Genomic DNA, 23,506 nt, shown 5'->3' with positions numbered 1-23,506 from the left:
AAGTGTCCCACCATTGCTGTCAGTGGCCGTGTAGTCCCCTCTCTCAGACCCCAGTCCAGCAGCGAGGCCTGTGTTTATTGCTGGCAGCACTTCTTCCAGTCAATCCTAAAAGAAATTGGTCCTGAATATTCATTGGAAGGACTGATGATGAAGTTCCAATATTTGGCCACCTGATGTGAAGAACTGACTCAGTGGAAAAGACCCTGATGCAGGGAAGGACTGAAGGCAGAAGAAGGAGGAGACGACAGAGGATGAGATGGTTGGATGGCATCACCAAACTCGATGGACATGAGTTTGAGCAAGCTCCGGGAGTTGGTGATGGACAGGGAGGTGCTGCAGTTCGTGGGGTCTCAAGGTGTCTGACATGACTGAGCGACTGAGCTGAACTGAACTGAGCGCTTCTTCACCTGTACTTGGGCCTCAGCCACTGGTGTGTAGAGGCAGGTGTAATAGAGGGGTCACTGGAGCTTTCGAGAGAAAGAATTTGAAACTGCCTGTGCCGAGAACTGGGGTGGGACCTGCCAGGGGAGCTGCAGCAGCCTGGCCACATGGGTGGGCAGGGCTGGCAGTCGAGGCCCTGAGGCCCAGGCGGGCTCAGGTCTCTGCTTCTCTGACCTAGCTGGGCAGATGCAGAGCAGTCCAGAGCCTTTGTGTCTTGAGCGCCAGTAGCTACCCGAGCACATCACACGGGCATGTGTGGGTGCCAGGGACCAAAGTTGGGGTTTGTGGGGGCCACCTTGCTACACAGAACTCAGAGCCCATGTTTTGTACTGTTTTTCTTCTCTCTCAAATAGGGCTGAGCCTGAGTGCAACATATGGCTCCCTCACAGCTGGCCTCCATCCATTCCTCCAGGCAGAGAAGTGGGCCAGAGAGCCCTGTGGTCGCACCTCCAAGCGTAACGATTTTCCCTTCAACAAATGCCAGTCAGCTGTGAGAGGTCTCTCGTTGTGCTGAGGCAGACCTCCGTTGGTGGGCATGGGTCACACTGTGTGTCCTTTTCTTTGTGACTTGTTGACCTTAGGACCCATCTCACTCTGACCTTGGCGTCAGGCGCCCCCGCCCGCTCAGGGGCCTTGGGGGCCAGCGCTCAAGGGTGAGGCTGTGTCCTTGTGGAGGTGGGCTTCTCATGGGGGTCCCTGAGCATTTCTGAGGGTAGTAGTTGGATGTGACGTCCACCTGAAGTACACGTGGACAGTACTGACCGCTGTCATTCATAGTTGTCTGTTTGGAAATTGATTTTGTCCAGTGGACCGATAAATTGGGACTCAGCAGTTAGCATCCAGATTTCCCTCAGGCTATAGAGTTGCTGAACGGTCTTCCCTAGAAGTGTCTGGGCAGCTGGGTAAAGTGGTGATTTTAGAGAATGTGGCGAGGCAGTGACACTGAGTTTATATGATGCGTCCCCTCAAGGTGCCATAGCCTGTTAGTTTTGACGTGCGTTGGGCCATGAATAGGCTACCCTCTTAGCACAGAGAGTATGAACAACGCTAGAAAACTAGGAGTAATTCCAGGTAAAGTAGAACTTTCCCAGGTAAGACAAATGAAGGCCAATTTTAAGCATTACAGATTTAGTTAAAGTTGAGATAATAATTTTTAAAATGGCTAATTAGATTTAACTACTTTATCTGAAATAGCTGTGATAGTGTACTCTGGTTTGGTTTGGCATTTATACCTGCTTCGTATTTTATTTTTTATTGAAGTATGATTGATTTACAATATCATGTTAGTTTCAGGTGTATAGCAGTGGTTTGGTTTTACACACACACACACACACACACACACACACACACACACACACACACACACACACACACACACACACACACACACACACACACACACACACACACACACACGTTTTTCAGATTCTTTTCGCCTAAAGGATATTCTAACATACTGAGTATAGTTCCATGTTGGTTATCTATTTTATTTTTATCCTAAAAGTTATTTACTTTTGGCTTCTCTGGGTCTCTGTAGCTGTGCTTGGGCTTTCTCAAGTTGCAGTGAGCGAGGGCTGCTCTGTGGTTGTGGGGTGTGGGCTTCTCATTGCGCTGGCTTCTCTTGTTGAGCAGGGCCTCTAGGCGCACGGTCTTCAGTAGTTGCAGCATGTGGGCTCTATAGCGTGAGCTTAGCAGTTGTGGCACACGAGCTTAGTTCTTAACACTTTTAAATCCCGTTTGTTGTTGTTCAGTTGCTGAGTCCAACTCTTTGTGACCCCATGGACGGCAGCATGCCAGCATAAAACTCTATGCATGAGTGTTATATATTTTATTTTCTTTTAAAGTAATTCACATGTCTCTAATAGACAAACCCTTCCCATATACGTGAAATACATGAATATGATAAACTTAATAGGCAAATACCGTACAACTTCAGCTCCCTTAACCAGTACAGTGTTCTTCCAATGGGTCTTAAATTCACTCATATCTTTATATAAAAAACTACATATACAATATTAGAAACTCAATGAGACATTTTAAAATGGAACTAGAAAGATAATCTGTGTGTACTTCCAATTATTTTAAATATCACAGATGATTTACGTAATTAAACATACCTGGATTATTCCTGAAGTTAGCACAGAGTGACCCTGGCTTGCTTTACTTTGTCATTCCTAGTTCTCAGCCCTGAAGCTCAGCGAGGTCACAGATGCCCTCTGAGCAGAGTTAGCGCACCCGTGTAACGGTGTCCATGCTCACTCCCCAGCTGGTGACTGCTATTGGCCAGAATTAGAAACCCATGTATTGCTTGTGGTCGCCTTGACAACAAGACTCGGGGCAGGTGGCCTCTGGGTCAGGTACTCTTTCCTCACTGGACGGTGTCCTGGGTGACCTTGCCCACCCTCCTCTTACTCCCCTGATGTGCCAGCCCCTTCCCTCGCTCCTGGCAGCCCGTGTCCCTTTGCGTCTCCTAGGGCCTGGCAGCATCCTTTGGGTGTGGCCGACAGGCATGTCTGTGCCATCCTCTAGGAGTTTGGGGCAACTTTTCAGAAACATTTTCCCCTGAGTCGAGCTGGTGGACTTGTGAGTGACTTCCTGAGCACGTGGTGAGTTTCCGAGTGCCTTGGGGCAGGACCGTGGCATGTGCTGCCCGCCCCAGGCTCTGCGGGGCCAAGGTGCAGGCGGGTGGCGGTGCAGCGGCCGCGGCGTCTGTGGCGTCAGGAGCGCGGCTTCAGGGCCGCCTCACAGTCTCTCTCCCCGTGTGCAGTCGTCACCGTGATCCTGAGGGCCCTGACGTACGAGGAGAAGCGGGGCGCCTGCAGCGTGGGCTCCAACGTCCGGGATGCCGCCTGCTACGTGTGCTGGGCCTTCGCACGTGCCTACGAGCCTCGGGAGTTGAAGCCTTTCGTCGCGGCAATCTCAAGGTAAAGCCTGTTAAATGATTCTCCAATCGCTTTGGACTAGTGACAGCATTAGCTTGCCTGCTTCACTGTCTGCTCCTGTGCAGTGAAAACCAGCACAGCCTCATGAGGTTGGAAAAATACCTTTTCCGTGGCTTCCTGGGCAGAGCATTGAGGGCAGCAGGCTGTGCCAGCCACATGGGCGTGGGCCCCACTTTTAGGATCCGATGTCTGTGCCTGGGAAAATTCGAAAGAGATGTGTCCCCGGTATAGTGATGTTAATTTTCTCCCTGTCTCCTGTTAGACTGAAGTGAGTCCTTTGACATGAGAAGGGAGTTCAGCTGTCCACTTCCGGTGATTGGTTCCATGTCACGCTGGAAGAGGAGTTGAGCGCTGGGTTGGTCATGGTTGTAACACTGACCCGACCACTTTTACTCAGAGATGGATTTTAACATGATCTCCAGTCCTGGAAGCTGCCTCCCACCAAGGAGGTGCCCTGACAAGAGTGGGAGACCCCCAGGTCTCAAAACGTCTCCACAGGACGACACTATCTCCTCCTCTGCCCAGTGCATCGGGCTCCCCCATGGTCTGAGCACCAGCGGCGCCTGAGGGAAAGCCGCAGGGGACGGGGGCCACTCGAGGGTCAGGAGAGGGTTCTCAGGCTTGCTTACTACTCAGGTCGCGTGGCCAGGCTGTATCTCTCAATCTTGACCCTCACGTGAAGGGAAGGCCTGCAGAGCAGCCTGGGGATTCTGATCCCTGCTCAGGGAGATACACTGCTTCTTAGGAAGTCGTAAAAGTGTCTGACTTCTCCTGGCCATGTCCACCCTGGGAGGGGCAGGAGGGCAGTAGGCTCCTGGAGAGGCTGTGGTGGGTGTCTGTGGCCTGAAGCCTGGCTGCGGAGACCAGGCTGCCCGTGCCTTTGTCCCCTGCTCCTGTCCTCGCGTGTATTCCCCATGCTCTTGTTGCTCTGCAAAGGGGAGATTGCTGTTTACTTAATACAGCTTCGGGGAGGGTTCTGCCTGCTGCCTTCTTGCTCTGCTCCTCAGCTTTTTGGAAGCTGCTTCTGTAACGAGAATGAAAGCACAGGTGTATTTTGCTCGCTGTTTCCATCGGTAGTCACAGCATGATGAGCCTCTGGATGAGAGCTGTCTCATTTACAGTCGTGGCTTCCCACTCGGCTGAGGTCTTGTGCCCAGGGTCCAGGCAGGTCCAGCCCTGCACCTGTCTCACTGCCTCTGCGGGAAGCTGACATGCCCCGACTTCGGGGGACCTGGCTTCAAAGGGTCATTCCCATTTCAGAGTGAAATCATCTCGGCAGTCTTCTTTTTTCAGTTTAACCTTTGTGGCTGAGAGCGCTGAAGGTTGCAGGAACCTGGGCCCCTCCTTTCTCTGGGGACTGTCTTTGGCTCAGCCCAGCCAAAGAGAGAATCAGGACTGAGGGCTGAAGGGTCAGCAGAGGCGCTGGGCACAGAAGTGGGTGGCCACCACTCATAACGTCCTCTTCTTGGGGCAGAAGCTTCTCGCCACCCCATAGGTGAGAGCATCAGAGTCACAAGACTCCATTGCCAACTTGGAGAGACATAGTGTGAAGGGTCCTGAGCCCTATGGGCACAGATGAGCCAGAGAGCAGGATTCTGTGTGGGCCCTTGACTTGGGAATGGAGGCTCTTTCAGCTGCAAGCAGACACCATTGCAGTGTTCATCTCAGCAGAGGTTTTAATGCAGAGTACCAGCCAGTGAGGGTGTGCAGGAGTGCTGGTGAACGTTAAGCCTGGCCCTCGTGTAATGTGTGACACTTGAAACATGGTGTCCCAGTGTGGGCGTTCCTTCACAGACTCCCATCCAGTTCTCCAGGAGGCTGAAGGGGCACCGCACATCTTATTCCAGTGTGACCCTGTTACTCAGAAAAGGAAAGACCCTGTCTGGTGAAGAGGTCACGTCCTGGAGCTTGCGCCTGTCTGGAGAGACCAGTGACCCCACTGGGTAGAGGCCTCTGCGGCCAACCTTCAGGGCGAGGGTGATGCAGGGCAGGCCCTACCAGGGGATCCCCAAGGGCTCTGGAATGTGGGGGGACGGAGTGGAGGTGGGTGGTCAGGATGCCAGGCTTTCTGAGCTGGGATTTATTTTAAGAAATGGTGCTTGGGTTGAAGGACAGATCACAGCTGCAGGGACTGGTGGCCACATCTGTCTGCAGAAACTCGTGTGGTTCACTCAGGGCCTTTGATCTCGAGGAAGGCTGAAATTTCCCTGACGTCTTGGGCACGCCCAAGCGATCGCTGATGAGTTTACACTCACCGAAAGCACAAGCTGGCAGGGGAGCCCAGAGGCTCCTGCTTCACAGCCCTCCTAATTTCTCCTAATTGACCCTGGAGTTGGTGCTTTGTGGAGTTTCTGCTCAGAGGGGGCCCCTCTCATCCCCTTCCCCTGCACCCATCCCAGGACTGGATTGGCAAGTGCCCATTGGGGCTGTGCCTGGCAGCTGTCTCAGTCCAGTTTGGCAGGTTCCTAGGGAGCCTGTGCTCCAACCCTTCCCGGTCCATCTCGATGGCAGGCCTGGGGGGTGGAGCGGGCAGGCTGCAGGGTGAGTCACGGTGCCATGTGAGCCTTCAGGACGCTGCTGGTGCTCGCCTCCCTGCTTCAGGAGTATCGGTTGGGGTGTGTCCTTCGAGATCTGCCTCCCTTGGTTTGTAATAAGTGACCACATTTTAATTGTCAGCTTTTAAGCCCATTCATCCTGGCACATGATAAAATCTTGAGATCTTCAACTGTACTTTCACAAACTCTTCAGTTTGGATCCTGCAAAAGTAGACAGTTGAGATCAAACTGTAATTCTGTAAACGAACTAGACACATCTGATGAAGAGAGTCAGGCGGTGGTAATAATGAGGCAGGACTGGGCTCAGCCCACACAGAGGGAGAGGTCAGAGTGTGGCTGGCCTCCAGCTCAGACGGCCGGGCAGGGAAGAACTCAAGGGTCAGCCGCTCACCTTCCTAGAGGAACGTGAGGAACTGTCCTTTCACTTCACCTGTGGATACATGCTCACTGTCTCTGTTTTATAAATACCCCAAAGAAAGTTTTTAGGTCAGTTTGCAACATGGTTTGAATTAGTGTTGGTTGATTTTGAAAACCTGTTTTTCCTAAGTGTTACACACAAATTAAGAGATGGAATAATTATTTTGTGGATAAGTAAATCAGGCTTCCTGAGAAGCCAAGCGTAATTTAGGGACAGAGAGAAACAAAGTTACAATGATAGAGGATGGTCCTGTATTATTTTGAAATACCTTCTCACCAGTAATCAAAAACTAATTTGCAAGAAGAAAAGGAAAAAAAAAAAGAGCCCTGTTGCCAGCATATGCGTTGGTTGTCACCTTCTAGCGATTTCCTCACCTGAAACTCTTTTGTAAGCCAAGCTCCTGTTGACATCAACCCTACAGGGCCCCTCCCGTGCTAGGGGCAGTGCCCAGCTCAGCCTTGCGGAGCGAGCTGGGCCAGCAGGGCAGCGTGGGCAGCACCTGGGGATTGGCTCCCAGATCTCTTCCTCGAGGGCAAGATTGTCCTGAAAAATCAGGAAATGGCAAGCATTGCTCAAAGCTACGTCTTGTTCCCACTCAGCGTTTCTTGATGGCAGACTTCCAGGGGGAAGATAACCTTTTGGTTTCTTGAGAAAAATTAAGTGGCAGTTCCTGACCAGGGTGTTCCCACCCGTCCACCTGTTAGGTCTCCCCTCGGTCTCCATTTTAGCTCTGCTGTGATTGACAGCACTTTGCAGGTGTCTTGTGTTTTACCGTCACGTCAGCTGGCTCCTGAGCTTTGATTCTTCTGATTTAGGGAAAAATTTAGCCACAGGCGGGTCTTGCAGTTTATTCCCCAGATAGTGTGACTTGTAGCTTTTAAGCATGGATGGGTAAGAAATCACCTGTCTTGATATTTTAAAAAGGTTTTGACTTTGAAATGACAAGATTGCTGTTACTCAAGGTGAAAAGGATTTTTTGCCACAAAAATATTAGACAAACTAACAAAAATTGAGTTTGGGGTAAGATCTGCTCTTTGCTGTACCTGCTAAAAGCCAGGTGCCTGGAACTCAGAGCAGGTCTGGGCATGCAGCTCCCCTGACTCGGACAAGAAAGAAAATCCCTTTCTGTTTGACATAGACCATCCTTCTGTGTTGGGAAATCCTGGTGAAGTATCACCTGAACTCTCCCAGTGAAAGCAAACAGGTGAAGATACTGAGAGCGTTCCAGGCCTAGTGGCTGCCAGGTGCTCAGAGTGGTCCTTGCTGGCTGCAGCCTGGCCCCTGCACCCCTCTCGGAAAGGTGAAATGAGAGCACAGAGTCACGCTCCGCCCCGTTCTGCTGAGGAAAACTGCACAGCCCACAGGACGTGGGGGCCCTAGAGAATCTCTCCTGTTTACATGTAACCATTGTTGTCACACGTACTGTTATTTGAAACATGCTAGTATTTCCAGATGAGCCAGTTTTGTTCTGAAAGTGTGAAATCAGAATAATTTTCAAAATTTAGTCCACATCAGAACAGTATTGAAAACCTGTTACATTCACAGAAGTATACACAGTGGACTTGTTGAATTAACTTGAGTCTATACTTAAAAGCTGTGAAGGCTGGTTAAATGTGGATAAAGCAGTAAATGTTTTAAGCCCTTTACCTACGAATGCGGAAGCAACCTGATGGAGGTTTGTGGGCCCATCTGTGGTGCCCCAGGGTCAGGGTCTCAGGCTGTGGCCAGTGCCAGCCCTTTGGTAAACCGGTCTTTGGACAAGCCTCACCCTGCCTGTCTGAGTTGGTGTCCTGGCCCTGGGGCCCTCGTGAACTGTGGGGGTCTGCCCCTGTGACCGCAAGGCCCAGGGTATGCTCACCGTGAAGGAGCAGGGGCCTTGCACCCAGAGGCAGACCACTGCTTGCCATTCAGGGGGCTTTCTGCTGGGGTTCCCATGACACACAGTCTCTCCAGGAAGGACTGCTGTGTGGCCAGTGAGGCCTTACTGCGGGGGACGGGGGGCGCCCACAGACCCACCTGAGGGCGAACAGAGAGGTGTCCGCAGGTGAGTGTGAATGGAGTCCCCTGCAGAGAGTGCCTGAGCTCGACCTGGACGACCCCTGCTGCGCCCCTCATAGCTACCAGGTAACCATGGGGAGTGTGTGCAGAGAGTGAAGTAGATAGAGTCGTTTGCCCATGGCTGGAAGGAGGTAATCCACACATGATGAAGCTGGGAAGGGCCCTTCAACTCAGGAGTTCATTACTGTCTTGGCTTGATTACAACGTAAACATACAGTCTTAAAGCCCAACTGTCTCTGTTTGGCACCACAGGGCAGGCCCCCCAGGCTGACCTGCATGGCGTGGCAGGTGGTACAGAGAGGAACTTGGACTTGGCTCAGTGGTCTTGGCTGCACCAAGGTTGAAATTGGGCTCAGCTTGTCCTGGGCTGGGCCAGTGTGTCCACAGCCGGGGAGTGTGGGGGTCGGAGGGGTTTGGTGTATAACTTAGCAGTGACCTTGCAGGGGTTATGGTGGCCTGTAGGATGGCAGGTTATTCTAAGTTTCTTTTCTATTTTTTTCCCATTTTCTCTGTATTAATAAGTGTTCAATAATTTAAAAATTGTATTTTAGGACAAACAGATTGACAGGAAATTTCAAGAATTCAGTGTGTACTGTGAACTTCTGGTAGTGTTGGCTGGACCCAGAGTCAGTAGAAACATGTCCACATATTTCTTGTGTCAGACATTGAAGGAAAGCGGGAAGTCTTGGTTAGTATATTTTCCTAGCATACATATGATCTTATGGAGGTGGCGCTAGTAGTAAAGAACGTGGCTGTCAGTGCAGGAGATGCTGGAGACATGAGTTTGATCCCTGGGTTGGGAAGATTCCCTGGAGGAAGAAATGGCAACCCACTCCGGTTTCTTTACCTGGAAAATCCCATGGACAGAGGAACCTGGCGGGCTACCGTCTGTGGGGTCACAAAGAGTCGCCACAACTGAAGTGACTTAGCATTAGCACTTATTCATATGTAAATATAATACTTAAAATTCCATTGATGATGAGAGTATATTTAGAGTAAAATATCAAATATGTTTTCACTAAGAATAGTCACGTGTATATGTTAATCTCAAACTCCTAATTTATCCCTCGCCACCTTTCCCCTTTGGTAACTGTAAGTTCTGTAAGTTTTATATGTCCGTGGGTCTATGTCTGTTTTGTATAAAAGTTTATTAGTACCATTAAAAAAATTTTTTACTTATTTTTTAATTGAAGGATAATTGCTTTACAGAATTTTGTTGTTTTCTGTCAAATCTCAACATGAATCAGCCATAGGTATATACATATATATATCTCCTCCCTTCTGAATCTCCTTCCCTTCTCCCTCCCCATCCCATCCCTTCTAGGTTGATGCAGAGCCCCTGTTTGAGTTTCTTGAGCCACACAGCAAATTCTCATTGGCTGTCTATTTTATATATGGCCATGTGAGTTTCCGTGTTCCTCTTGCCGTACGTCTCACCTTTAGTACCTCTTCTGTTCTCTGTGTAAGTGATGCCGTATGATCGTTGCCTTTGCCCCACTTGGTTGGTAATCTCTAGGTCCATCCATGTGGCTGCAGTTGGCATCACACACCGCTGCATGTGAACCAGGAAACGTAGCACAAGGAGTTACACTCAGTATGTTGCAGTAACCTGTGAGAGAGAAGAATCTGCAAAGGCTAGACACACAGCTGTGTGTAACTGAGTCACTTCACTGGACACCTGAAACTAACACAACATTGTAAGTCAACCATATTTTTTAAAAAAGCCCGGTAGTTTTATAGTTTTTGGTTATTGAAAGATCACAGAATTACATGTCTTGGTCAGTTTAATGATTTCTGAGATTTTGTTAACAAAAGCATTTAGATGTTGAAGTGGAATCAATCAATCTTTAAATGGTCCCGCTAAAGTCAACGAATTTCCTTTAGTGTTAAGCCTAGTATTTTTTTTAAAAAAATCTCATCTTGGCTGTAGTTTATAATGAAGAGTTGAGAGAGGAAAAGGGAAGAACCTTCTGTTTAATAGGAGTTTTGCTGAAATTAATTTCAGCTTCAACTAGTGAAAGGACCCCAAATACTAATACTGGATCTTTAAAAATCTTTAGATATTTATTTGCTTTTCAGAAAAAACTTTTAAGCTTGAACTAACTTTAGACCTAAAGAAGAATAGCAGAAATAATAGCAGTTCCCATAAGAGCCCTTCATCAGCTTCCCTGAATGTTGACTTCTCACAAAGGAGACCAAAGATGAGCATTGTGTGGGGCCAGTGGTTAAACCGCAGCTGCTGTTTGGCGATGTGCCATCTTGCTGTTGAATTTGGGGTGTGTCCCAAGCTCACTGCCCCCGTTGAAGTCTATAAGATTAATGTTTAAAAAGTGATAGGCATTTTGGGGGATGCTTTGAGACTAATAACTGTCCAGCTTTCACACTCTGCCCATCAGCTGCTGTGCTAGGCCAGCAGCGATGGCGGTGGTTTCATAGGCAAACGGGTCCCCTCCGCTTCCTGCTCGTTTGTTTCCTTACATCAGTGTAGACCACGGCTTGTCTTCTAACACTGTTGGTTATTTTGTTGTCAGATTGCAGTGCGTTTAGTTATTTGTAGCACAACAAGATACCCCAGGCTTTTCTTTTTCCCTTGCCCCAGCCTTGGAGTCCACCACCTCCAGGAGTCCTTGTTCCTCTTAGTGGAGAATGGTGTTTAGAATCCAAGACCGGGGTTCCACGCCCACATCCGCTCCTACACTACCCTTTGTACCTCCAGCCTGGCCCACTGCGGGGACACCTGCGATTCCAGCCCAGGCCGGCCGGGTCCCCTGACCTCCTTCCCGTGCGCGGTACTTCTTCATCCCGGCTCCCTGCCCTGCGTCTGTGTGCAGTGGTTTCAGCACTGCTCACTCTCCCCTGTGAGAAACACAGCCGCTCCAGGGGAGAGTGCTCCTCTGCGTCCTCCCCGTCCATCGAGTGGGGTGTCCCTGGCTAACAGGCACATCTCCACTTTCCCAGGTCCTCCGCTTCCTGTACTTTTTAATTTGCACTTGGGAAAATTCACTCTCATGAATAGCTTTGACAGATTTGTAGAGTTGGGTCCCCCAGTTTCAGTACCAAACAGAATGGCTGTCAGACAGGAGGGCAGCATCCTTTTCAGGGGACCTCTGTGTGTCTGAAATAACCCCTTTTCAAACATTTCCTCTGGGGGCTGATAGGAGACGCCAAGTCACATCTAGTAGCAGAGCTCTGTCCGCACTTTGTTTTCTGTTGTTGCCGAAGCCAGGTGGGCACTTGAGCTCCTTCTGGTGTGTCCCTGATGGTTGAGGGTGATGATGTAGCGAAGGAAAGTTTCAATGAAGCTGATGGACAGTCTGAGCCTGTGGGGGCTTCCTTCTTGCCGACCGTGATCAGAGTTTGATGAGGGGAATAGGCCCCTCAGAGCAGCTCTCCGCTTCGCTGCCATTTCTGGGGAGGTGCAGGGCTCGTTGCTGCTCTTGCTGGCCTCCTGGGCCCTCTTGTTTCTCTGTTTGTACCTGTGGTCCTGCCACCAAGACTGCTGTCCTCGTCCTGCCCTACACGGCCCGTTCACGAGGCCACCCTTCCTGTGACCCTGCTGGCTCTGGTGGAGTTGGGGTTGGCCACCCTCGCTGCCCTTTGAGCATATCTTCCACCGAGGCTGTGAGCCCTGGACGGGCTCATGGGCACGTGGAAGAGGGAGACTGTGGGGTCAGCGTCCCAGGGTCTGTGGAGAGTCCCTTTCATGAACCACCTCCTCTCTTCCTCACAGCGCGCTGGTGATTGCCACTGTTTTCGACCGAGATGTAAACTGCAGGAGAGCAGCCTCTGTAAGTTGTCCTGTTTGGGCCTTTTCTTGAGGGTGTGGGTGGCTCTCACCCGTGACCACCTCCCCCGAGAGGCTGTTGTCACTGGCTGTGAAGCGGGAGGGAGGCCCAGGGGCTGGGGGGAGTGTGGCTCCCACTCCGTCTGGGTCCCAGCTGGGGAGTGGGCTGTAGCCTGTGGTGGGTGGGTCACGATGGTTGCTGGCCTCCAGGCGGAAATGCAGGGGGTCCCCAAGGGGCGAGTGTGAGTGGGTGCTGCCATCTGAGTGTGGGGCCTGGGATCAGTGTGGCAGCCGTGCCCTCTACTTGTGGGTGATGTGGAATCTCGACCTCTGTCCTCAGCTGTAGGGGCTCCATCAGGTCACAGAGCTCCCCATGGCCTGCGTGCTCTCTGTTCTCTGAAGTACGTGGGATCCTTGAAACTTTGTGTTTCAAGCAAAAGTTTCCCAGGAAAGCCCAGAACCTTATCTGTGTCCTGCAGTTTCTTTTCTTTTGTCTTGAGCATCAGTAGGAAACCTAGTGATTCCTTGAGAAATCTTCACGTTTGTGCCTTGATATTTCCCCCAGGCAGTAATTGTAAGACTCCTTGAAATACAGTAAAACTCTTGTTAAATCTTTAAGAGTTGCCTTTTGGGGAATTCCCTGGTGGTCCAGTGGTTGGGACTCTGGGGTTCCGCTGCAGGGAGCCTGGGTTCAATCCACACTATCTTCACAAGCTGCGCTGTGAGGCCTTAAAGAAATTGCCTTTTGTATTTTCTTTCTGTTTATTGGAACCTCAGAACTAATTTTGGGAAGCAGTAATAAAAGCATTGATGCTTTTATGATATCCTAGAGAAGAGGTGGAATAGAAGAACAGAAATTTTTTTTTTTTCTTTTTCAAGCTACAATTAAAATCCTTTAAAATTAGTGTGGAAGTTCTTTGCATTCAACACCACCTAAGTAACCCTTCCTTACTTAGTGGTGCATGTCTAATGCAGTGAAAGGTGCTTCTGTTTGAAGCTCATTTGAAAAGGTAGGGATTGAGTACCTAATTATTGGGGATGAAATTTCTCTTATCACAAAGCTGCTTCCTTGTGATGATGTGTTTGGTCGTTTTGGACTCCTCTTTGTGCTCTGGTTTTGTGCGCGCCATGGGACACCACACCCAGTGACCTGGGGCCTTCTCCTCTGGAACCAAGGTGTAGGGGGTGCTGTGAGCGTGGTGAGCTGCCATCTTTGTGGTTTGTATGCTTTTTGGATGATTCAGTGGATGTTGGCAATTTGATCTCTGGTTCCTCTGCCTTTTCTAAATGCAGCTTGAACGTCTGGAAGTTCATGGTTCACTGACTGTTGAAGCCTGGCTTGGAGAATTTTGAGCATTATTTTCCTAGCGTGTGAGATGAGTGCAATTGTGTGGTAGTTTGAACATTCTTTGGCATTGACTTTCTTTGGAATTGGAATGAAAACTGCCGTTTTCCGGTCCTGTGGCCACTGCTGAGTTTTCCAAATTTGCTGGCATATTGAGTGCAGCACTTTCACAGCATCATCTTACAGGATTTGAAATAGCTCAGCTGGAATTCCATCACCTCCACTCGTTTTGTTCGTACTGATGCTTCCTAAGGCCCACTTGACTTCACATTCCAGGATGTCTGGTTCTAGGTGAGTGATCACACCATCGGGGTTATCTGGGTCATTGAAAAAGCAAGAGAATTCCAGAAAAACATATACTTGTGCTTTATTGACTGTACCAAAGCCTTTGACTGTGTGGATCACAACAAACTGTGGAAAATTCTTCAAGAGATGGGAATACCAGACCACTTGACCTGCCTCCTGAGAAATCTGTGTGGAGGTCAAGAAGCAACAGTTAGAACTGGACATGGAACATCAGACTGGTTCCAAATAGGATAAGGAGTATGTCAAGGCTATATTTTGTCACCCTGCTTATTTAACTTATATGCAGAGTACATCATGAGAAATGTTGGACTGGATGAAGCACAAGCTGGAATCAAGATTGTCAGGAGAAATATCAATAACCTCAGACATGCAGATGACACCACCCTTATGGCAGAAAGCGAAGAAGAACTAAAGAGCCTCTTGTTAAAAGTGAAAGAGGAGACTGAAAAAGTTGGCTTAAAACTCAACATTCAGAAAACTAAGATCATGGCATCTGGTCCCATCACTTCATGGCAAATAAATGGGGAAACAATGGAAACAGTGACAGACTTTATTTTTTGGGCTCCAAAATCACTGCAGATGGTGACTGCCACCATAAAATTAAAAGATGCTCGCTCATTGGAAGAAAAATTATGACCAACCTAGGCAACATATTAAAAAGCAAAGACATTACTTTGCCAACAAAGGTCTGTCTGGTCAAAGCTGTGGCTTTTCCAGTAGTCATGTATGGGTGTGAGAGTTGGACTATAGAGAAAGTCGAGCGCCGAAGAATTGATGCTTTTGAACTGTGGTTTGAAGACTCTTGAGAGTCCCTTGGACAGCAAGGAGATCCACCCAGTTCATCCTAAAGGAAATCAGTTCTGAATATTCATTGGAAGGACTGAAACTGAAACTCCCATACTTTGGCCACCTGATGTGAAGAACCAACTCATTGGAAAAGAGCCTGATGCTGGGAAAGATTGAAGATGGGAAGAGAAGGGGACGACAGAGGATGAAATGGTTGGATGACATCACTGACTCAGTGGACATGAGGTTGAGTAAGCTCTGGGAGTTGGTGAAGGACAGGGAAGCCTGGCATGCTGCAGTCCATGGGGTTGCAAAGAGTCAGACGTGACTGAGCAACTGAACAAGAACATACAGTGTGACCTTTAGGACTACCTTTCCTGCAGCACAATTCCCAGAGTCCAGCCAGGCCTTGGCAGTACTGTCAGCCCCCGCTTCTGGCCCATCCCTGGCTGAGTCGCGTCCCATGTCCAGCTATGCACAGCTGCCTGAATTGTGCATCTGCTGTTGGGCCTCTGGGTTGTTTCTGCTTTGGAACTATTAAGAATTAAGCTGCTGTGACCATTCATGTACAGGTTTTCATGTGAATACAGTTTCTGTTTCTCTGGGATAAATGCCAAGAATAGGATTTGGCAGACATATGGTGGTTGCACGTTTAGATCTGTATGGAAGGGCCTTGCTGTTTTCCAGAGGGGCGGCATCACTGTAAACCTGCCCTCCATCATCTGTCAGTGATTGGTTTTTCTACGGCCTCACCAGTGTTTGGTGGTGTCATTATTTTTGTGTTCGTTACTTTGCTTAGATGTGTGGTGATAGCTCACTGTGGCTTTAATTTGCATTTCTCTCATGGTGATGCTAGTGATGTTGAGTATCTTTTCATGTGGTATTTACCACCTGTATCCTCTTCGGTGAAATGTTGGTTTGTGATATTTAACCACCAGTGCTCCTTGTGTGCATCTGGTGGATCTAGTAATTAAAATGACAAAAGACAGATTAACAGGGGAAAAAAGTTAATTCATACACATGGCGGTCTCATAAAATGGGCCCCCTAAAGTGACCAAAGCAGGCTGTTTATATATCATTTTTGGACAAAGAACAGTTATTTGTGAAGATTAAACAGAAGGGACTGGTGAAGGAGTGACAAGATTGATTTCCATAACTGGTGATGAGGATGCTTTCTTGCCTCCTGAAATGGGGAATGTACCGTCACATGAGACATTTATTCTTGCTTTCAGAGTTGGGGTGTTTAAAATACCATTTCTGCCCCGCCCCCCCCCCCCCCCCCCCCACCCCGCCCCGGCCATTTGTCAAGTAACTTTAACTCGGAATAACAATATGTGGCTTGGGTGGCCTGCCTTCAGCTCCAACAAAGTCTTTGCCTCCCTTTTTTACTGGGTTGTTTGTTTTTATTGTTAAATTTGGGAGTCTCTCTATTCCAGATACGAGTCCTTTCTTGGGCAAGTGGTTTGCATGTTCTTCTTACTAGTTTGTGGGTTTCTGTTCATCCTCTTTAGAAGTCTTTCATAACAACAAGTCTTTTAATTTCAATGAGATCCAACTCACTACTGTTTTCTTTTATGGATCATGTTTCTGGTGTCAAGTCTGAGAATCTGAGAATTCATTGCCTAGCTCTCAATCCTAAAGGTTTTCCCTGTTCTGTCCTATTGATCTGTGTCTGTCTTTCTGTTTGGGTTTCCATGGCTCCATAGTAATCCTAATACTGGGTAGAGTGAGTCCTCTCGTTTCCTTTTTTCCCCCAAATTGTATCACTATTTTAGGTCTTGTGCTTTCTCCTATAAATCTTTTTTTTTTTTTAACCTTTTAAATGATGTCACCAGAATAGTAAATGTGTTCCTAAATATTGCATGTTACATAAATTGACATTGTATTTTTTTTTCATTGCCTTTTGGTTGGTTTCATTTTTGTTTTTTGTCTTCTTTAATGAATTTATTGCAAAAGCTGAAACATGGTACATAGCAGAAGTCCAGTCTCCCCGCTCCCAGTGTAAAAGCTGCCCGAGGGCCCTCAGGGAAGGGCGGTTCTAGTTGTACCTCCCTGAGGCTACCGAATGCTTGGTCTTGGAGACAGCCAAGTTTTTTGCTTTCCTCTGTCACCTGCGGGAGGTGTTAGGCGCCCATTTAAACATTATGTGGGGGTCTTTGTGTTCAGTTGTCTTGATTCCTTGTGCACGACTAGGTGTGCTCCTCCCAGCACTCCCAGGGGATGGTGATGGTGTGGGTGAGATGAAAGTCCTGGAGGTTATGACCTCATTCCCAGGACGCTCCAGCTCCAGGCATTCAGCCTGTGTCTGTAAGCAGGTTTGTGCCTCCCAGGAGCTCCCTGAAGCCACTGGCCACCTGACCTCTGCCCTTTGACCTGTCTCTGGTGGATGGCACGTGGCGATGAAGTTGCATTGTGTGCTTTTGATAGCTGGTGGCGAGAAGGTCCCTGAAGGACAGGGAGGCCTTTTGTGCTACAGTCATGGGGTCACAGAGTCAGACACGACTGAGTGACTAAAAAACAAACAAGAAGGTCCATCTGGGGACACCTCATTCTAAGTGAAGCTCTGGACCTTCTGGACAGCCCTGCTCTGGGCCTGTGAGCGGGACGTGGAGTGTGTCCACTGCAGTTCCTGGGGAAGGTGGCACGGGGAGACCAGGCACTCAGTGTCACCATCCTGTGAGCTGTCATCACAGATCCCCAGTAAGATGACTTGGGGTTTGGGCCTTTAGTTAACCAGATAGATTTGGCTTTATTCCTGTTTCTATATCTAGGGCCTTGAATTAGGCTTTGGTGTGAAAGTCAGCATCGGCCACTTAGCAGATTTTATAAACTTGAATTCTTAACCTGTGGTTTGAGAGCACAGCAGGATGTAAAAAGAGAAAGATAAAACCACCCCTAAGGCTCTGAGTGGCCAACAATGAGACCTTTATTTAAAAAAAATAAAGCCGTGGCTCATTTGTTCTGCACCGGCTTTGCTGTGCGTCCATCACCAGTGGCCAGCGAGTGCACACCTAACTCACCACTTTGTTTGTGTTTCTCTTCCTTAGGCTGCTTTCCAGGAGAATGTGGGACGACAGGTATGGTTACTTTTAAATATCTTCATTCCTAAAACTTCCCGTAGATGTAGAAGTAAAAATAGTGGAGCCACTGACATGGGTAAAGAATTGACGTAAAATAAGCTAGTACTTCATAGGGTGACTTCTGGTCACAGATTCACTCATAACTCGGGTGAGTGTTGACACAAGTTTTAAACAATTAGTAGCTGTTTTACAGGAAACTTGAATGTGTAGTTTTCACAAACATCAGAAATCCATGCCTCAAGCATTGCTGAGACCCTTCTGATGTCAGCAGTTGCCCCTGGGCACCAGAGGGGTTTGGGCAGAGGAGCCTGGCTAGGCAGGGGCAGAGACATGACCCCTGCCTATCCCCTTTGTGGGAGGAGCCAGCTTCCTCCTGCCAGCGCCCCACGGCCCCTCCTGACGCAGCATCCTGCTACAGGCCATGAATCTCTTACCACTGGTCAGCCTGGGCTGGGAGTGTGGCGTTTATCCCCAAGTCATTCATACTGTATGTGATGATGACCACCCTGGGAGTGTGGCCAATCTGGTGGCAAATGGGGGAGAGGTCTTCTTAGAGGAGATACCAAGCTGAGCTCTGTTGAGAAGGGTGCCAGGAGAGGGGTCTGGGCTGGAGGTGAGTGAGTTTCAGGTGTGGGAATACTGGGGACAAGCAGTGATGGGCCCTGAGGCCTTGAGGGGCACAGTTCAGACTGCAGGACTGAGGGGAGCCCACGCAGAGTGGCTGCTTGGCGGGCGGGAGAGGCGGTAGTTGGGAGAGGTGGTTGTCCTCAAGAGGGAATGCTTGGACAACACGGGATTCCAAGACTCCTGCCTGGACATCTGGGAGAAACTGAGTGTGCAGAACTGTTGCCTTGGGTGACCCCGAGTCCGTCAGGGTTCTCACAGCAGGGCTGGCCTTGCCGTTGAACCAGAGCCTGTGTTCCCAGCACTGGGCCCACGGCCTCTGGATTGACTCGCCTTTCCTGGGCTGACAGGGAGGGACCAGGGTGAGAGGGCTAATGCTGCAGCTTCCACAGGGTTGACGTTTGGTACACGGTGGGCGGGTCTCCTGGAAGCATGGGGTACTGGGCATGGGTAGGGGTGCTTCCACCCATGTGGCCCGGGTGTTGGAGCAGTCCCCTAGCCCTCAGGGTAGAGCTGAGAAAGGAATCAGCGGGTCTTCAGGCTGGACCAGGTCTATGAAGGCAGCCGACCTGCTCACCTTCCATCGAAGGCCATAGAACCGCCGAGGGGCAGTGAGGAGGGTGGATTAACTGGGAGTTCTGTAGCCTGTATTGTGAACTGTGACCCCACACGTGGAAAGGTTAGGGCCTTGAGGTGCGGTGTCCAGTTATGAATGCAGTGTTAAGGCTAAACTGATGCCAAGGTGGATTCAAACGAAGACTTGAATTCCATAGTCATTGCCAAAGGTAGAGGGAACCAAATCACGCAACTTGAACTCGAATTTGTGGTACATTGAGATTGTTGAGGTGCCACCTCATCCTTCAGGGGTGCTTTTCCGAGAACCTAGTAAGGGCTCAGCCTTTCTTCCATTGCTGTGAGGTGACAGAGCCAGTATGCTTGAGTGTGACTTAATCCTGTCTTCCTGGAACCCCGAAAACTTAGAAGAAAGAAAGCTGGTCACTCAGCAGCTGCCAGCCTCTGGAGGGTGGCTGGACCAAGGAGACCCTGGGGCGTCGGGAGGCGTCTCAACGTTGGCCAAGGGGCGGCAGGCTTGCACAGTGGAGCAGAGGGTCCCTCCTTCTGCAGCCACAGTGGCCTCTGTCTAGCTCGGCCTCAGGCTGGTGTGGGTGGCCTGGGGTCCAGCAGGAGTCAGCCCGGTGTGCGGTTGCCCCTGGGGTGTTGGGGGACCCTCCCCTGCACTGAGCTGTGTAGGGAGATGGATTGGCTTTTAGGTTCACTTGAGAACCAAACCTCTGATCCTGAGGTTGTATCCGTGACAAACTTGCCAGGGTCCATTGACAATTTGGAGTCAGATTTCAAGTTCAGTTCTTCATGTGTGGGGCTCCCTCAAAAAGATAGTGTGGAAGGTTAGCGGTTTATGGATCCCTCTGCCTAAGGCTTGCTCAGTGAGGAAGGGTGCCAGGGACCCAGGCCTCCCCAAACCCTCTCATGGTTAGTGACAGCACCGCATTCGCTCCTTGGTTGCAGGTTTGTCATTTATGTCCTTTTAGAAAACGTCTTGTTTTCAGATTTTCAAGTATTGTAACCAGAGAGTGGTGTCAATAATAACTTGCAGACTTTGGGGTGGGGCCTGAGCCTAGGCTGGGAGCGCGTCCCTGGGTATGGCCAGTGTCCCTGACTTCCCCAACCGCTTGTTTCAGAGTCTGGTCCTGGGTGTCAGCTGTCAGGCCCCCACACATGACCTCCCAGTTTTTGTCTTGTTCATTCTTCCACCAACTGTGGGGGTGGGCTCCTGTCCAGGATTCACAACCCAGGCAGGTGCCACCCCCCCTCAGGGGTTCTGGGGTCCTTCTGGCTGGAGGGACACTGGTTGAATGAAATCTAAACTTTAGTTCTGCTGAAATCTGATGTCTTTCTGTGGTGTGTGGTTTAAAGAAAGGGCTGTTATAGTATTTTAAAGTTGAAATGCTATAATTGTTAGGAAAAAAAATTTTTTAAGTGGTTCAAATAATTTTATCCAGCCTCGGAGAGGCAGTCAGTAATCCTTGACTTGAAAGTCCTTGGGTGAGCTTAGTTAAGGCATGTAGTTAGTAACCAAGTCTACGTACCCCAGCACTTCCCAATTTGTTTATAAACCTAACTCATGTGCATATGGTTATCAAACTTTGAAATTGCCTTTTTTACTCATTGAAATAACTTTCGTCTTTTTTTTTTTTTCCCACCACTTTTTCATTAGGGCACTTTCCCTCATGGGATTGATATTTTGACCACAGCTGACTACTTTGCTGTTGGTAACAGGTCTAACTGTTTCCTGGTTATAAGGTAAGTTTTAATAGTCATCATAAAATACAGTGTTTTCTTTGAACCACAGATCTCACAGATCAGTTTCCACCGTTTGGTCTCTTGAGCCTGGAAGATCCATTGAAAGTAAATTTGTGTGTAACAAGATTGAAAAAGGAATTGAAAACTGTTTTGAAAGGTTTCTTTCTCATTGATGGGACAGAGTGCCTAGGGTGTGAGTCTGTTTACATAAAACTTCACAAAAAATCCAAAGGAGGACAGTGGCACGTCATGGGTGGCCTGGAGAAGGGGGTGCTCGCTTTTTAAAGAGGTGTTAACGGTTTGAAGAACACTGCTGTGGTGGTTATTTTTCTCTTAAACCAGCCCATTTCATTAGGTATTTAGTCTAGAGCATGGTCTTTTGCAGGGAATAGCTGCGAGCCAAAACTGTGTGTTGCTTTCTGTGTGGCCACTGCTCCACTGGGGAGCTTCTCAGAATGAACCCTCACATTGAAAGAGCCTGTTCTTTTATTGTTTCAGTGAAGCAGTGTTTCCCAAGTGAAAGTTATCTCTAGCTTCTTTATGAGTAAAAAAGAGGTATTTGAGAAATCAGGTCAAGGAATAAATATTTAACATCCCTAACTGCAGTTTTACAGAAATCGCATCAAAGCTTACATAATTTAAGTATGTAAGTCGTGGGGCAGTGAGCCCAGTGTCTCAGTTAATTAACCCATTTGCAGCAGTAGTACAGGATGGGCATGATTTCATGAAGTGACTTACTTGCCTTAAATTTTGCTTTGAATTGGGAGAGGAAGCACACCAATGCCTTTTTAAATTGTTAACCATTATGTGTCTGAAGGATAGATTCCCCAACACCCCTGCTGTGCAAACCGTGCAGAAACTGCATTTCTCCATAACCAGCACGGATAGATTTTTTTTTTTAAAAGATGTAGCATTTGGCCTCTTTCCCAGAAACAATCTTTGCCCAAACAGACTCTGTATTTTTAGCATCCTTTCCACCTTTCCTCAGCATTTAATGGCCTTCTTTGCCTTATCAGTTCTTTCCTGTTTTAATTCTGTTTTCTTTGATTGTTAATCTTTGAACATGTATTATACATGGAGAATCTCCCACCTTTGCCCAAGTTTTCTGGTTAAAACTCTCAGCGTTCGGCCTTGGCATGCTTTTCTTGTGGCTGAGGTCTCACAGTTGGTCTGCTTTTCATAGACGGGCTGGCTTGGGGTCTGTGTTTTTTTACATAGGGTTCTGCACACTTGCCTGGACAAGAGGCAGTTTGTGCAGATGGGTCCAGCAGTCATGGACCAGGGGCTGTGGCTTCACTCCATTACCACAGGGCGCTTTGGGCAAGCTCTCCCCTTGCCCCAAGGCGGGGCTGACACCCAGGGTCCTATGCCAAAGGAGCCTGGTGGGGCTGGGGGGACAGCCCTGCAGGAAAGAGTCCAGAGAGCAGGGCCCAGCCTGGCGGGGTGAGGCTTCTGAGCCACAGTGGTCCTTGGGTTGTCCTGAGGTCAGGGAACCAGGTTTGATGGTCAGATCTGCATTTTGAGCATATCACTGTGGTTACATTTTGGTAACTGGAAGCAAGGAGACAGGGCCCCTCACAAGGTAGCGGAAGGTCAGGGCCCCTCCTGAGGTGGGGGGACATGGTCAGGGGATGGCTAGGGTGCAAGAGTTGGGTCACCAGGAGAGTTGGGATGTTGGGTGCACCAGTGAGGGAGAAAATGCCTTGGGTTTTGGGGAAGGTCTGGAGCTCAGCTTCGCCAAATATGAGGGGCTCATGGCACATCTTGAGTTGGACGTATGGCTGACGTGTGGATGGTTCTCCTGGAGATGGGAGTGTCTGATGCAGAATTGAAACTTGTGGACGTGGACCATCAGGAGGGAAGACTGACATCGTCTTACCTCTACTTTTGACTCAGAGCTTTGTCACAGTGCTGGTGACAAACGGAAAACTGCTCGTGTTTAATGTGTAGATGCCGATCGGTGTTGATGGGCACAGATCTCTGTCACCAGAACATAGATAGTGAGAGACCCGGCTCCACAGGATCTCCAGGTGCCCCTCCTCCAGTGGTAGAGAATCTGCCTGCTACTGCAGGAGACATGAGATGCAGGTTCAGTCCCTGGGTCTGAAAGATCCCTGGAGTAGGATATGGCGACACACTCCAGTATTTTTGCCTGGAAAATCCCACAGGCAAGAGAAGCCTGGCAGTCTAGAATTCAGTTGGGTCGAAAAGAGTCAGACAGTACTGAGCACGCACGTAGGCACTCCTCCAGGCACCGGTCTGTTCCTGTCACTCTGGGTCGTTCGGTGACTGGAATCGTGTGGTGTGGACTCTGGGTGCTGTTCTGGCCACCTGCGCTCTGCCTGCTTCCTTGGATGTGTCCTTCCTGTGTGGGTGCCCATGCGTTCCTTGTTCCTTCATGTGATGAACCACGTCTGTCCATCTGTGAAGTGGATCTCGGCGTTTCCAGGTGGGGGCTTCGATCACCTTTGTGTGCGCATATGTCTGTGGGGAGGTGATTTCCTTTATCTGGTTAAACACTGGGAGTGGAGTGGCTGGACACTGACTTTTTAAGAAACTGCCAGATGGTTTTCCATAGTGACTACCTCATTTTACCCTGTCCTTGCCGGTCCCTGGTGTGGTCAGGTTTTTGGTTTGTTTTTTTTTTAAATCTCAGCCATTCTAGTGAATATGCAGGAGGAGCTCATTAATTTGTTTTTTTCCCAGTGACTAATGACATTGAACATCTTATCATGGGCTTATTTGACCAATCGTTTGCCTGTTTGTTTCCTGGGCTAGTTGTTTTCATGTTACTGAGACTTTGAGAGTTCTCTCTCAGAGGATGTAGATCCTCTCTCAGGCCCAT

At 49.0% G+C, this 23,506-nt stretch overlaps 1 protein-coding gene across 2 annotated transcripts in view; it reads left to right on the top strand.

The window, feature by feature from the left end:
• TBCD (tubulin folding cofactor D) overlaps positions 1-23,506 on the top strand; it is a 143,306-nt gene that overhangs the window by 76,185 nt on the left and 43,615 nt on the right. For both annotated transcript variants that reach the window (XM_061144423.1, XM_061144422.1), the window contains exons 14-17: positions 3,209-3,365; positions 12,145-12,202; positions 17,683-17,712; positions 20,576-20,661. In XM_061144423.1, the coding sequence (XP_061000406.1) occupies positions 3,209-3,365; positions 12,145-12,202; positions 17,683-17,712; positions 20,576-20,661 (331 nt within the window). The remainder of the gene's footprint in view (positions 1-3,208; positions 3,366-12,144; positions 12,203-17,682; positions 17,713-20,575; positions 20,662-23,506) is intronic.

Source organism: Dama dama, chromosome 5 (genome assembly GCF_033118175.1).
Source record: "Dama dama isolate Ldn47 chromosome 5, ASM3311817v1, whole genome shotgun sequence".
Lineage (NCBI taxonomy): Eukaryota > Metazoa > Chordata > Mammalia > Artiodactyla > Cervidae > Dama > Dama dama.
The sequence above is the reverse complement of the archived record's forward strand: the minus strand, read 5'-3'. Positions and strand labels throughout refer to the sequence as shown.